Raw genomic sequence first — 15,171 nt, 5'->3', positions numbered from 1 at the left:
TTTTTTTTTTGCCACGCAGCATGGCTTCCCACGGCAGTGAAAGCACGGAGTCCTAACCACTGGACCGCCAGGGAACTCCCTGGTGTCCTTGTAAGGAAGAAGGAAAGTTGGACCCAGACACAGAGTAGACACATGGGGAAGAAGGTCATATGAAGATGAAGGGAAAGATTGGAGCGATACAGCTACAAGTCACGGAACACGAAACATGGCTACGAGCCGCCAAGCAGCTCAGCACAGGCAAAGGACCCTCCCCTAGAGCCTTCAGAGGGAGCGTGGCCCTGCCAGCACCTTAATTTCGGATTTGGAGCCTCTAGAACTATGAAGAGAATACGTCTCTGTTGTTTTAAGCCACCGGGCTCGTGGTCTTTTGTGGTGTGGCAGTCTCCTCTTTGGGTCCGGGGCAGACAATTCTACCCAGCCAGCCCCTAGCAGAGTCAAGTCCTAGCAGCTTCAAGTGCCGACCAACTTGATAATGTACCCTTAGAATGGCTCTCATTCCCCTGAGACCACTTTCTGACATATGCAACCTGCACATCAGCCCTTGTCTTGTCTCAAGGTCTGCATTTTGGAACACCCACATTCCTTTTCCAGACTCCAGGCAGGCCCACCGTTCCTGATTCCTGTTCTCTAAACCAGGAGTCAGGGAGGAATGAAAGGCTTTGGAGGGGCCTTCGGCCCTGTGTGGTTAATGATTCTATCACTTGCCAAAGCCTGGAAATGAAGCATGCAACAATTTAATCAAGTGATCTGCAGCCAGAGGGCTTGGGCTCTGCAGCTCTTCCTGGCACCCCATGGGAACCCAGCCCTCAATCCGATGCTGCTTCCCAGGCTGTCCCTCTCCAGGCTTCCCAAGAAGAGAGCCAGGACAGGTTGTGGGAGAGAAGAGGGAGATGGAGGGAACGTTAAAGCGGTGTGCCTGAGCGCAGGCTGTGGCTGAGAGAGACACAGGTAGGCTGCACGCCAGGGCCCCAGGGCACCCCAAGGCCCTTAGTCGGCTCTCCCCAGGACCCACCCCACCTCATGCTTTTTTCTTTTTCTCCTTCTTATTAAAAACATTTGTTTCTTTGTAAATTTTAACAAAGGTGTCCATTTCAACAACGAGAGAACGGCTAAGTTGAAGGAGAGAAGCACTCGTTAAAGGGCAACCTGAGGGAGGGCTAGAGGCATTCGGGATGCGGCGCGGAGGAACTGGGAAAGGGTCTGAAATCGCGCCCCCCTCCCGAGGCCCTGAGCTCTCTGGGGGATCCCGGGAGGCGCTCCTCCAAACAGGATCCCCGTCTCCCGGGCTGGCACAGGGCGGGCGGCACAAACTGGGCCGGGTGCTCGGAGACGGACGCCGGGGACCGCGGGGAACCAGGGACCCACTCCATCCCCGTCAAGGCCCCGCCCCCAGCTTCCCGCGCCAGCTCCCGCGGCCTCCAGCCGCTCGCTCTCCCACCCAGCCCAGCCCCACTCTCCCGCGCGCTTGCGCCCGGTCCCCGCGCCCCTCCCCCGCCGCCGCCGCCGCGGGCGCGCGCGCTGTGCCCGTCGTCCCGGGCGGGAGCTGGAGACCGCGGGGCCGGCTGCGGGCCCGAGAGCAGGCGCCGGGAGCGCGGCCGGGCGAGGCGGGAGCGCGGGCGCGGGCCTGGGCCGCGGGCGGGGGCCGCAGCCGCGCCGCCGCCCCCCAGTCGGCTGGCCGGGCCGCGGCGCCAAGCGCGAGGGCCGGGCTCCCGGGGCTGGTGGCCATGGGCGGGAGCCGGAGGCGGCAGCGGCAGCGGCAGCGGCAGCGGCGGGCCCCGCGGGCGGGGAGGCGCGCGGCCTACGGCCCCTGACGGTCCCCAGTGGCCTGGCGCGCCCCCGCGCCTCCTGGGGGGCCGTAGCTAAGCAACGCCCGGCGCGCCCGCCCATCCCCCGCTGCCCTTTTTTTCCTGGCCGGGTGCAAGGGAGCATGCCCGCGCCTGGCCTCAGCCAGCTAAGAGTTAACCCGAGGGACGTGGAGCTGCCCCCCCCTCGGGGGCGTGCCCCCCTCCCCCGCTAGGCGGCCCGCCCCCCGCGCTAGGGTATGGCCCCCGGCCCTGGGCCGGGACCCGAGGTCCTGAGCACGGGCCAGTGAAAGGCGTTTTCCCGTTCCCGCCCTCCTTCCCTCGCCGGCTAGCACCATGGGATGTAATATGTGCGTGGTCCAGAAACCGGAGGAGCAGTACAAAGTGATGCTTCAGGTAGGGCGGCTGGGCAGCTGGGGCGAGGGGCGTGGGCGACACCTGGGGAAGAGCTGGCCCGCGAGGAGGGCCGGGTGGAGGGGCACGAGGGCTCGACGAGGAAGAGGTAGGGAGCCATCCTCGCCCTCAGTTTCTGGGGCTGCTGGGTGTAGGTGCTCCGTGGGAACCAGGCAAAGATGGGGGGTCCCTGCGCGGGGGTAGGGGTGCGGGGCGCATCCCTGGCTCGCCCGGAGTACATTGATTGGGACGCGAGCCCTGGGTCCAGGTCGGCCCGGGTCGGGAAGTTGGGCTCAGCCTAGGTCCTGTGCTCATACATCCCGGGCCCGGGAGCCGGGAAACGCGTTGCTGCCGGCGCCGGCGCGGGATGGGGGTTGCATAGCAACGGCCTCCGTTCCCCGCACTCGCTAGCCCCGGTGGACCCAGGGCGGGGGAGGGAGCAGGGCGCCCGCGGCGCGGTGGGGCGGGGCAAATCCAGGTCCCCGTGGGCCAGGGGTACTGGAGCGCGCGGGCCGCCCCGGGACCCCGCCGCCGCCTGGCCAGGATCGGGCATCTACCCCCGCACGCACTCTCCGCTCCGGCCCTGCCCAGACAAACGGTGGGCTCCCAGCCCTTGGGAGCCTCGGGTGAGTGGCTGTCGCCGGGTCTGCCAGAAGGGCAGTCTTCGGGAGTCGGTGACCGGCCTGCCCTAGGCCCCGCAGGGCCTTCGGGTCTTGGGCGGTGGGGGCGTGTACCGGGCAGTGATCGGCGGGGAGGGAGGGGAGACTCCAGGTCGCGCTCTCGGACCCGGAGCTCGGCTTCCTTGCCTGTGCGTGGCGTGACTTCGTGAGTGCGTGCCTGTGCCCCGTCTGTGTGTTCGCGGAGGCTTCTCCGGCCCTGCGTGTGTGTACTTTCTGTGTGCGCTCTGAGAGCTGTCTAGAGAAATGTCCCGGATGGCGTGGTCTGAGACGCCCCCAGGGCTCTGTGGAGGGAGTTCAAGGTTAGAGGGAGTCTGGACCCAGGGGCAGACCGGGCGCAGACAGGGATAACGTTTCTGCTCTGGGTTTATTGGTCCGGACTGGGGAGCAAGTGCAGGTCGGAGAGGTGTTGGCTGGGGGAATGGGGTCTCCTTAGAAGAAAAGGGGGGACCCCTACAGGCATCGGCCGGGGCGCGGTGGGGATTGGGGAGCCCGCGGGAGTGCTGCATTCGTGCTGAGAGCCTCTGGCCGTCCTGGGCGGGAGGGGAGGGGGGCAGGACGGGAATGTTGCCTAGCCTGGCGGCGCTCCTCTTCCGCGCTCTCGGGCCGCTCTCCCGGGACACGCGGGCCCTCTGCTTTCCCCGCTCTCGGCCCTCCGCCTTCTTTCTGCCATTCTCTCCGCCACCCCCACCCCGCCTCGTGCTTCCTCCCATCTCTCGTTCCAGCTGTTTGGAAATCTTGCCTGGCCATTGCTATTCGCCCTCGTGGGATCAGGTTCGGGAATGGCCCAGGCTGGACCCCGAGCAGTCCCGTGGAATCCCAGTAGTGGCACCAGGGCTCCCGGCGGGAGGTGGGCTGCACTGGTTGGTTGATGAGGCCGTGGGATCCCGTCCTCACTGCTTCCTTTCTTGGGATCATTCTATCAAATGGCAAAAAGCGAATCTTAACTTCCTCCCAGAGGGATTGAGGTAGTGCTTCGTTAAAGGCCAGTCCCTTGCGGATGTGTGGAGAGTGGAGGGCAACCTGCGCTGCGCTGCAGGCCCGAGATGAGCCGTGGTTGGGAGGCGACGCTGCTGTGACCCTTCGGGTTCCCCATGGGCAGTGGCAGGGAGGCTGCCACAGGTCTGGCTGGGACGGCCTTCAGGGAGGCTTCATGTCGCAGGAAGGCTTGAGGTGAACCTGGGCTGGAAGGTCGCAGTCCAGGCTTTTCTCCTGGAGAGAGAACCCCAAGCCCTGGGCAAGTAGCTCCCCAGGAGGAGGGCGGCCTCAGGCCAGCCGCCTCTGCTTTTCCTCATCTGCAGCCCTCACTGACCAGTCCCTGGGGGTGCTGCTCCCTTTTAAAGCTCCTGCAGAAGTTTGGACAGAATCCGAGACTGGATGCAGTTTTATTTTATTTTACCTTTTAAATTTATCTTTTTAAGTTAATTTTTGTTGGAGTATAGTTGATTTCCAACGTTGTGTTAGTTTCAGGTGTACAGCAAAGTGAATCAGTTATACATATCTCCACTCTTTTTTAGATTCTATTCCCATATAGGTCATTACAGAGTATTGAATAGAGTTCCCTGTGCTATACAGTATGGATGCAGTTTTTAAAAAGGAACTATCCTTCAAAATTAAGGGAAGACAAAAGAGAATTGAATTTAAAAAAATCCGGAGAGCAGGGAAAACCATTAACTATCCCAGATGACTCTGGGTCTGGGGGCTGGCGTCCCAGGCGCAGCAGGGAGCTTCTCCTGGTCCCAGCCTCTTTTCAGAGGGGAGGGAAGCTTTTGTCCCAGAACACCAGGCAGTTTCCAGGACCCCTTGCCTGCCCCCCCTTAAACTCTGGTGCTTCACAGCTTCAGAGAGGCTTCTCCATGGTTTGTCCACACCCACCTGTGGCCTCCGCACCTTGCCAAAATAAGGAACCCCCCCGGGATACAGTTCAGCCCAGAGAAATGCACAAGTACACCTACAGCACTTGCCATGTGGCTTCATTTTGCTGGGGCGCCCTGGGGCCCCTTCCTAGATCCCCAGAGGTCTCTGACACCCAGGTTAAGTGCCGAGTGTCTTATTCTAGCCTTGAGTTCCAGACCCTTTTCTCCCGATAGTTCACAGGCATTTAAAAAAAACTTTATTGAGATATAATTCACATACCCTTGTAAAACATACAATTGAGTGGGTTTTAGTATATTCAGAGAGTTGTGCAATCATCACCACTATCGAATTCCAGAACATTTTCATCACCTTGAAACGAAACCCCGTACCCATTAGCAGTCACATTTCCCCCAATACCTCCTAGGCCCTGGCAACCACCAATCTACTTGTCTTTATGGACTTGCCTGTTCCAGACATTTCATCTCAATGAAACCATACGATACGCGACCTTTTGTTGTCCGACTTCTTTCCTTTATCGTGGTTTTTTGTTTTTTTTGTTTTTTTTTTTTTTGCGTTACGCGGGCCTCTCACTGTTACGGCCTCTCCCGTTGCGGAGCACAGGCTCCGGACGCGCAGGCTCAGCGGCCATGGCTCACGGGCCCAGCCGCTTCGCGGCACGTGGGATCTTCCCGGACCGGGGCACGAACCCGCGTCCACTGCATCGGCAGGCGGACTCTCAACCACCGCGCCACCAGGAAAGCCCCTATCGTGTTTTTAAGGTTCATCCATGTTGTAGCATGTATCAGTACTAAATTTCTTTTTATTACTGAGTAATTTTCCTTTGTATGGCTATACCACATAATATTTATCTATTCATCCATTGATGGACATTTGACTTATCTCCACCTTTTGGCTAGTGTGAACAGTGCTGCTGTGAACATGAGTGTACAAATATCTGTTTGAGTCCCTGCTTTCAATTCTTTTGTGTATATACCCAGAAATGGAATTGCTGGATCATATGGTACTTGTGTTTAGTATTTTGAGGAGCTGTCTGTTTTCCACAAGGGCTGCACAGTTTTACGTTTTACGTTCCCACCAGCAGTGTATGAGGGTTCCGTTTCGCCACACCCTCCCCACACGCGTTCTTTATTATAGCCATCCTACTGGGTTTGAGGGGACATCATATGCATTTCCTGATGAGCATCTTATCCTGTGCTATTGGCTATTTGCGTATCTTTTCTGGAGAAATGTCTATCTTTATGCCTGTAACACATTGCTTTTACTAGAGCTTTGTAAGTAACTTTTGAACTGTGGGTCTTCCAACTTTGTGCTATTCAAGGTCGTTTTGTCTATTCTGAGTCACTTGAGTTTCCATATGAATTTTAGGATCAGCTCGTCAATTTCAGAAAAACCAGCTGTGATTTTGTACGAATTGCATTGAATTTGTATTGAATATTGCATTGAATCTGGGAGAGTATTACCCATGAACATGCGATGCCTTTTTATTTGAATCTTCAATTTCTTTGCCGCGTCGCTTGTGGGATCTTAGTTCCCCAACCAGGGATTGACCAGGGATTGAACTCCGGCCCTCGGCAGTGAGAGCACAGAGTCTTAACCACAGGACCGCCGGGGAATTCCCTGAGTCTTCAATTTCCTTCGCCAATGTTTTGCACTTTTGTTAAATTTATTCCAGAGTACTCTATTCTTTATGATGCTATTGTAAGTAGAATTGTTTTCTTAATTTCCTTTTCATTTTTCTCATTGCCACTGTATAGAAATACAATCGATTTTTTATATTGGTCTTATATCTTGCAACCTTACTAAACTCATTTATTAGCTCGAATGGTTGTTTTGAGTGGATTCTTCAGGATTTCCTATATATAAATAGAGGATAGTTTTACTCCCTTTCCAATCTGAATAGCTCTCATTTCTTTTCTTTTTTTGAATTTTATTCTATTTATTTTTTTATACAGCAGGTTCTTATTAGTTATCCATTTTATACATATTAGTGTATATATGTCAATCCCAATCTCCCAATTCATCACACCACCACCCCCCTCCCCACACCACTTTCCCCTCTTGGTGTCCATACGTTTGTGCTCTACGTCTGTGTCTCTATTTCTGCCCTGCGAACTGGCTCATCTGTACCATTTTTCTAGGTTCCACATATGTGCGTTAATACACGATTTTTGTTTCTCTCTTTCTGACTTCCTTCACTCTATGACAGTCTCTAGATCCAACCACGTCTCTACAAATGACCCAATTTCGTTCCTTTTTATGGCCGAGTAATATTCCATTGTGGATACCTCTCATTTCCTTTTCTTGCCTATTTGCTCTGGCTAGCACCTCCGGTACAGTGTTGAATAGAAGTGAGAGTGGGTATCCTTGTCTTGTTGCTGGTCTAAGAAGCTTCCAGTCTTTCACCCACAATTCTGGTTTGTCATACATGCTCCTTATCAGCTTGAGCAAGTTCCCTTCTGTTCCTAGTTCGAGCGTTTTTATCATGAAGTGTTGTTAGGTTTTGTCAAATGCTTTTTCTGTGGCTCTTGAGATGATCCTGTGGTTTTTGGGCCCTTGATTCCACTGACGTGGTCTATCACGGGCACTTTAAGTGCGGCATGTCAGAACCGCAGCTCCATTTCTGTTATCCCAGTCTAGTCCTCCAAGGATACTTAACCAAGTGTGGGCGCTGGGGGCATGGGGGGGCACAGGGAGAGCTTGAAAAATCTGGAAATGACCCTGAGTGGGGGAGGGTCATGCATGTTGATAGGAAGAGGAAGAAGCCAGGTCATAAAGGGCAGAAAGGGAGGTAGCCTGGTCACCTAACACTGAGACACAAACGCACGTTCCGAGAGCCTTTCCTGTTGTCCCTGCTTGCCGGGCCTGTGTCCTTCTCTCTGACACCATGACCCCCATGACGTGGATCTGTCTGAGCCACTGATAGAAAAATTCTAGAAAATGCAAACTCATCTATAGTGACAGAAAGTATTTGCAGGGATGGGTGGGAGGGAGGGAGCAGAGGCAGGAGCACGAGGACGCTTTCGGGGATAATGGAAATGGTCACTATCTTGATTGTGGTGGTGGCTTCACAGATGTGTATGTACACCTTATATCAAAACTTTTCAAACTGTACGCTCTAATATGTGCAGCTGATCATGTGGCAATGGTACCCCGGTAAAGCTTTGAAAGCAAGAAACACGTGTACACCTACCAAAGGAAGAAAAGCACGCGAGAGCACTTAGCCCACCAGGAGCCCCTTCTTTCCTTCTACTTCGGGATCCCTGCCGGGGAAGACAGTGTGGTGTGGGGATACTCAACGGCTCACTGGCTCAGTGCCTCAGTTTCTTCACCTGCTCTATGGGAATAAAGAGCGCCTGCCTCCCGGCGTCATTGCCATTGGGAAATCAGCGGCACTGGGTCCCCTGGGATCTCATTTGGGTGGGGGTGGAGTTGCTGCCATCAGGCCATTTGGTCAGGCGTTAAGGCGTGGAAATCGGATGGAGAAGGCATTCCTCATGAACATGTCACAATTAATGTCCAGTGACAGAAGAATGTCCAATATTATTCTGAGGGTTTTTCTAGTAAGAAAGAAGGGGGAGAAAAACAGAGGCGCCGTGAGTTGTGAAGTGTAACGTGTAAGATTACTTAGGCGATGGACACATGCCAAGGTGGAGGCACATTTGGTCCTTTTGCACGTGAGCCAAGTCAAAAGAAGAAAGATTGAGAAGCTGGGGCTCAGAGCTGGCTTTGGGTGTGACAGGCGTCTCCCCTCTTTGTCGTGCAATCTGTCTCTTCCTCATGCTTGCTTTGAGCAGTGGAAATGAAAAGCACTCCATAAGGGATATCATTTTGATTACTGCGAGACACAGAGCTTGCTTTTGGGCCAGCCAGGTTAGCCCAGAGGTAGGTGGGTGGGAGGACGTTTTCCATCATCACCCAAAGTGCCTGGGAAGCTGTGAGCACACACCCAAACACAGATCTTTTTTTTTTTTTTTTGCGGTACGCGGGCCTCTCACTGTTGTGGCCTCTCCCGTTGCGGAGCACAGGCTCTGGACGCGCAGGCTCAGCGGCCATGGCTCACGGGCCCAGCCGCTCCGCGGCATGTGGGATCTTCCCGGACCGCGGCACGAACCCGCGTCCCCTGCATCGGCAGGCGGACTCTCAACCGCTGCGCCACCAGGGAAGCCCCCTAAAACTGATCTTAATGATGACCTCCGGAAGTTCTTTGCTTTTCCATACTGGCCGCACGTGGGGCACCCCTCATTCCCAGCCTCTCTCTCCAGGCAGGACTTCAGAGGGGCCCGAGAGGCCTGCTCTTCCCTGGAAAGGCAGGGGGGCCAGGGCAGGTGGATCAGATTTCCGCTTGCCCCATGGGCACCACCCACCCACTCCCCTTTGTGGAGTGAGAGCAGAGACCCTTTGAAGCACTTGCCTGTGGTCTGAATCCTGTCAAGGTGTGTGCAAGTCCTGCCTGGTTCCTCAAGGGGGTGCTCTGGGCCAGCATGACTCTACCCTGAGGCCCTTGTTAGAATGCAGGATCTGCTCGGGCCTGGGATTCTGCATTACTCACGACCTCCCAGGGGATGTCCATGCTGCTGGCCCTCAGACTACACTTTGAGTAGCTAGGACCTCGCTCAGGACTTGGATAAATCAGTGAAGCCCCAAATTATGTCAATATCACCTAGGAAGTGAGGTTATTACAAATAAGAGGGGCAGGCCTCACACCTATCAGATCAATTTCCAGGGATAATTGACCAGGTGGGGCCCCAAGGGACATAATCTGTTCTTCCAGGCTACCTGCAACTAACTGAGCCTCTTCCCATCACCCACAACCTTACCAACCTACAGGCAGCTCACATGGGTACCCAGACACACACACCAGCCCCAAACTACTAAAAAGTTCTTTGAGATGAGGGCTTCTTGTGCTTCTTCCTTCTCTCGCTCCTGCCCCTGGGCAGAAAGAGTGGGCACAGAGTTCTGGGGGGCGGATGGTATGGCCTGTCCAGGCAGCCTCAACTGGGGGCATGCCATTCACTGGGCCAGTCACATGTTGGCGTGTAGTGCTGTGTCCCTGCTAGAGTTCTAACAAATTAAGGCATTTTGCAGCCACCAATGCAATTCATCCAGTTGGGGATCATCCTTGGAAGGTAAAACCATTAGATAAAGGTTGTTGGGGAAGAAAAGATAGTCACTGGGTCTCAAGGTGTCACCCAGATTACTTGTGCATTGGGGAGGGAAAATGCAACTTTACAAGGGAGACACCAGGTGATCAAACCGAGCCTCCCTAACGGTGGGCAGCCCGGCCCCCTGCCCCTCCTCGCCCTGTGCGGGGAGGGAGAAGGACATAGCCTGCCCTGGGCAGCGCTGTCCTCAAAACACCTAAGCTGAATCTAACCAGGAAGGAAGCGGAGCGGGCAAATCCAGACTGGGACTTTCTGCAAGGCGCGTGCCCTAGACTCTTCCAAGAGGTCAGTGTCATGAAAGGTTGTTTTTTTTTTTTAATGCATAGATTGTTCTAGATTACAGGAGACTAGAGACCTAATGACCAAGTGTGTGATCCTTGATTGGATCCTGGATCTGAAAAAAAAAAGAAGAAGAAAAAAAACAGCTATAAGGGCATTAGCAGTACAATTGGAGAGATGCAGAGGTGCTGACTGTGTCAGTGTTAAATCCCTGAGCACATTAAGGGTGTCGCGGTTTCCCGGGGGGTGGGGGTGTGTGGAGAGCGTCGGTGCCAGCAATTTGCTTGGGAATGTGTGTGTGTAGCGAGGAGGGAGCAGGTGCGGTGGAATGTGCACTCCGGGGAGAGCTGGGTGAGGGGAATGCAGATGTCCACGGTCAGATGCGCCAACGTTCCTGTGGGTTGACAATTTTTAAGCTCCAGAGATGGGAACACATGAATGAGGACTTCTGCTGGGCCACTGAAAAGATGGGAGCGCACAGAGCCTGCCTGGCTTCTCCTTTCTCGGTCCTGCTGAGCCAGACACGGCTGCGTCCAAGGTGTTCCTTGGACACTCGCGACAGCAGAGCTGAGATAGCGGGTGCAACGGGGCGCCAGCGCAGAGGCTGACTTCCGGTCTGTGTTCTCGCCTAGCCTAGGTTTCCCAATCCGCAGGGTGGGGTTGGGAGACTCACCCCAACCGTGGGCGCCCCTAGAATTGTGTCGTTAACCCCCTCCCCCTCGCGTTACCCTGGGTGAAAGGGGAGGTCCCTAGACCTCCCGGGGAGCCGTGGGGCCCGCGGGACCCCCAGTCACCCGGGCCAGGGCTCTTTTCTCAGCCTACCCTCCCTCTTCTCGCCTGCTCAGAGATTCCCGATCAGGGCATTTGGGAAGTACGGCGAGGACCTCCCACCCGGAGCCTCCGGCCCAGTCGCGCCAGGCCTCCTAGAGCGGGGTCCGGAGACCCGCCCCGGCCGGGAGTGGGGACGGAGGGGTGGGGGCGGAGGACTCGCGCCGGTCGGTCGGGCTGCGCCGGCTGCTGGCGCCGGAGACGCAGCCAACGGGCTGCCAGCCTAGCTCGCGCCGCCGCCGCCGCCGCCGCCGCCGCGCGCTCTTTGTCTGCGGCTCCGCGCCCGGGGAGGCGGGACGAGCGAGCCTGGGCCCCGCCCCCCGCCTCCCTGGGCGCCGCCGCTTCGCGGCGGGGGTCGGGGTGGGGCCGTGCCTCCCGCTTCGCCCACCAGGCCCCTGCGGGAGCGCGACTGCCCGCTGAGCTTCCTGCGTTGCTCTTGCCTGACCCCTTGTCCCCGAGTCCCCTCTTGCCCCTATGTCCCTCTAGTCAGCCCCCATGTCTCACCTGACACCGATATCCCTTCTGCTGCCCCCCCCCGCCGTGTCCCTCCCTCCTGCCCCCGTGTTCCCCTCTCTTATTGCCGTACCTTCTGCAGGTCTTTCCCTCGCTTTCTTTGGCATTTAAAATTTTTTCCTCTTCTGAACCTACCTTTCCCATCAAGCTTTCAGACGCTCTCAGGCGTCTGACCTGGTAAAACCCAAACGTTAGTGCTCTCCCGCATCCCCAAGCCACAGCCCCAAGGCGCTTGCACCCCATTCTCTGCAGAAGCTCCCCAAGGCTGAGTATCTGTACAGGTCGCCCTCCCCGATTGCCCCCTTTTAGCAAATCCTGAGGACCCTTCTGCGTCCTGATCCAGTCCATCCTCCCGGTTCGTGGTGCACTGTCTTGCCCAGATTCCCTCCTTAGTTTTCCTTCTCTCTGGCTGACTTAAGCTCTGTGTCTCCTCAACTGCTCAATGTCAGGGTGCCTTAGGGTCCTCCTTGGGCCTCTTATCCTCTGCTACACTCAATCCCCAGGTGATAGCCTCCATCTCATGATTTTAAGTCAAGAACAACCAATCCCTGCTTGAATTCAGTAGCAGTGGTCATATGACACCTGGTTTGGTGGCTTGGTTTGGGATACGTGTAAGTGGAGTGGGGACGCTGGGGATGTCTGCAGGTCTCAGGAACTTCAAATCAGAGATAAAGATGTGCATTGATTAAACAAGTTCCCCAGATCCCGCCCCTCCCCCCCACCCCTGTGTCTTTTCCAGTGGTCTTCACCTCTGTAAGGGCACTGGTGGTCTCTGGATCCGGGCAGCAGTTTTAATGTTTTATTGTGGTAAAAGATATATGACATCAAGTTTACCATTAGTGACACTGAGTACGTCCACGGTGCGGTGCAGTTGTCACCACCAGCTAGTGCCTGATCGTGTTCATCCTCCCAGAAGGGAACTTCACACCATTAAGCAGGCAATCCCCATTCTCCCTCTCCCCAGTCCCTGGCAACCTCTCATCTACTTTCTGTCCCTATGGATTTGCCTGTTCTGGAATCATACAGTACATGGCCTTTTGTGCCCGCCTTCTCTCACTCAGCTGGGCTGTTTTCATCCACGTCGTAGCATGTAGCAGGACTTCATTCCTTTATACGGTGGAATAATCCACCGGGTGCATGTTACCACATTATGTTTATCCATCTGTTGGTGGACAATGTAGGTTGCTTCCAAATTTTGGCAATTAAGAATAGTGCTGCTGGACTGCCCTGGTGGCGCAGTGGTTAAGAATCCACCTGCCAATGCAAGGGACATGGGGTCGAGCCCTGGTCCAGGAAGATTCCACATGCCGCGGAGCAACCAAGCCTGTGCGCCACAACTACTGAGCCTGCGCTCTAGAGCCCGCAAGCCACAGCTACTGAGCCCATGTGCCACAAGTACTGAAGCCCGCGCGCCTAGAGCCCGTTCTCCACGACAAAGAGAAGCCACCGCAATGAGAAGTCCACACACTGCAACAAAGAGTAGCCCTCGCTCGCCGCAAGTAGAGAAAGCCCGCGCGCAGCAACGAAGACCCAACGCAGCCAAACAACAACAAAAAATGAATAGTGCTGCTGGGAATTCCCTGGCGGTCCAGTGGTTAGGACTCAGCACTTTCACTGCTGGGGCCCTGGTTCAATCCCTGGTCAGGAAAATAAGATCCTGCAAGCTGCGTGGGGTGGCCAAAAAAATAAAAATAGTGCTGCTATGAACATCTGTGTACAAGTTTTTGTTTGGGTGCCTGTTTTCAATTCTCGTGTTACTGCTGGGTCATCTGGGAACTCTAGACAGTTTTCCACGTCCACTGCTGTTGACATTCCTACAAGCAGTGTGTGAGAGCTGAATTTCTCCACGTTCTCATCAACTGTTATTTTCTGTGTTTTTATTTCAGCCATCCTAGTGGGTGCGAGGGGCTATCTCATTGCGGTTTTGATTTGCATTTCCCTTGTGATGAGTGACGTTGAGCATCTTCTCTTGTGCTCATTCGGTGTCCCTCCTCCCTCACGGTTCCTTGGTCATTTTCCCCAGCTCAGCAGCAGCTCATGGTAGCCCCGTCTCCACTACCACCCCCTGAGCTGAGCCATTGCAGTTGTCTGCCGGTCTGTCCCCTGCCTCCGCCCTGTCCCCTACGTGCCTTATTCTCCAGCAAGCGCTAAGTCATTCCATCCTAGGGCTTAGCACTGCCTGCAATGTTCTTCGAAGTCCCTAGCATGGCTGGCTCCTTGTCATCTTTCAGGTCTCAGTTCAAATGTCACCAGAGAGGCTGTCCCTGTGCGTTCTATCTAAAGCAGCCCCCGTCCAAGCTCAAGGCTCTGTATGCTCATTTCTGCCCCGGCACTGGTCTCCCCAAACAACGTGGGGATCATGTCTGTCTTGCCCAAGGTTGTTGCTCCTGTTCTGCCGGTGCTGGGTGAGCCTGGGCTCTGAGCCAGCCGTGGGCCTGTCCCCGAATGCCCTGTTCCGGGACACGTGCCCTCTTCCCTCCAGTGGTTCCTGGCCGACCAGGGACTGGGTCACTGGTGCACCCACACCCCATGTGCCGACCTCACCTCCTGCGCTCTGCCGTGGACCCTCTGAGCTGCAGCCTTGCCCCCCCTTTCCCTCCTACCTTCCAGCCAGGACCCTTGTGGGAGGGGCTGTGTTCTGGATCCCCCCAGGCTCAAGCTTCTGCCCACAGCTTGAAGCAGGCTGCCTCTCAGCTTCCACAAGAGCAACCCGGCATGGCGGGTGGGTGGCGGCGAGGAAATCCCACTCCCCCTCCCTTCCTGGGCTCATTCTCCCATGTCTCTCTGATCCCCGGAGAAGCCCCGGGGAGACAGCACAGCATGGGCTTGTGCCAGGAATCCCTTGTCCTCGGCCCCCTGGGGATAAGGGACTGGGTGTTCCCCAGGGCCCCCCTCAGCGCCTGAGCAGTGGCAAGTGGCCCAGGCACCCAGACTCCCTGCCCGGGTTCAGCCTCTGGCGCTGGGGGCCCTCTGCTTCCTTGCTCACCCCCAACACCCTGGATCGTTGGAAAGGCCTTCGCATGCCCCCCCGCACTGCCTCACAGTCCTCCTTTGGAGCTTGGGTTGAGGCAGTCCCTGAGCCAGCTGTGTGTCAGCTGTGTGCCAGCTGTGTGCCAGCTGGGAGCCAGCTGGGAGCCAGCTGTGTCTTGGCTCCTCTCCCGCACCCCTCCCACCCTCACCTCACTCCCCGCCGCCACAGGCACCTGCCTTCCGCTGGTGTGAGGGGCCTTGCCCCGGGGCCTGGCCTACCTTGAGGGGCTGGGCTGGGCACGGCCTCCCTCTGAAGGCAGGCCTGGGGGCCTGCTGGCTGTGCTCCCCCGCTCGCAGGTCAGTGCCTCCACACCCAGGGGCCTCCTGCCGCCCTCTGCTCACACACTGGGCTGGGGGAGCTCAGGGCCCGCTCCCGCAGAACCTCTCTGCAAAGGCAGTCCTAGAGCCAGTGGGGGGTGGGTGTGACGGGGAGGGGCATGGGGGAAATGGGGGGTGGGATGGTGTCTGCTCTGTCCTGTCCCAGGCCTGAGACCAGCTGGCAGCCCCATGACAAGGCCCTTCTCCAGCCTTGCAGAACCAGCTTCCTGATGCTCTGTGGGGTGGGCGTGGGGCCCTCCTGGGGGTGGAGGCTGTGATTCATCTCCCCCA

General features: G+C 56.4%; 1 protein-coding gene across 1 annotated transcript in view; it reads left to right on the top strand.

The window, feature by feature from the left end:
• Positions 1 to 1,767: 1,767 nt before the first annotated feature.
• Positions 1,768 to 15,171, top strand: part of PDZD4 (PDZ domain containing 4) — a 29,035-nt gene continuing 15,631 nt past the window's right edge. The window contains exon 1 of the mRNA XM_033417669.2: positions 1,768 to 2,198. Coding sequence (XP_033273560.1) covers positions 2,139 to 2,198 — 60 coding nt within the window. The 5' untranslated portion in view covers positions 1,768 to 2,138. The remainder of the gene's footprint in view (positions 2,199 to 15,171) is intronic.

The sequence above is a fragment of the Orcinus orca genome, chromosome X (assembly GCF_937001465.1).
Source record: "Orcinus orca chromosome X, mOrcOrc1.1, whole genome shotgun sequence".
NCBI lineage: Eukaryota > Metazoa > Chordata > Mammalia > Artiodactyla > Delphinidae > Orcinus > Orcinus orca.
The sequence above is the reverse complement of the archived record's forward strand: the minus strand, read 5'-3'. Positions and strand labels throughout refer to the sequence as shown.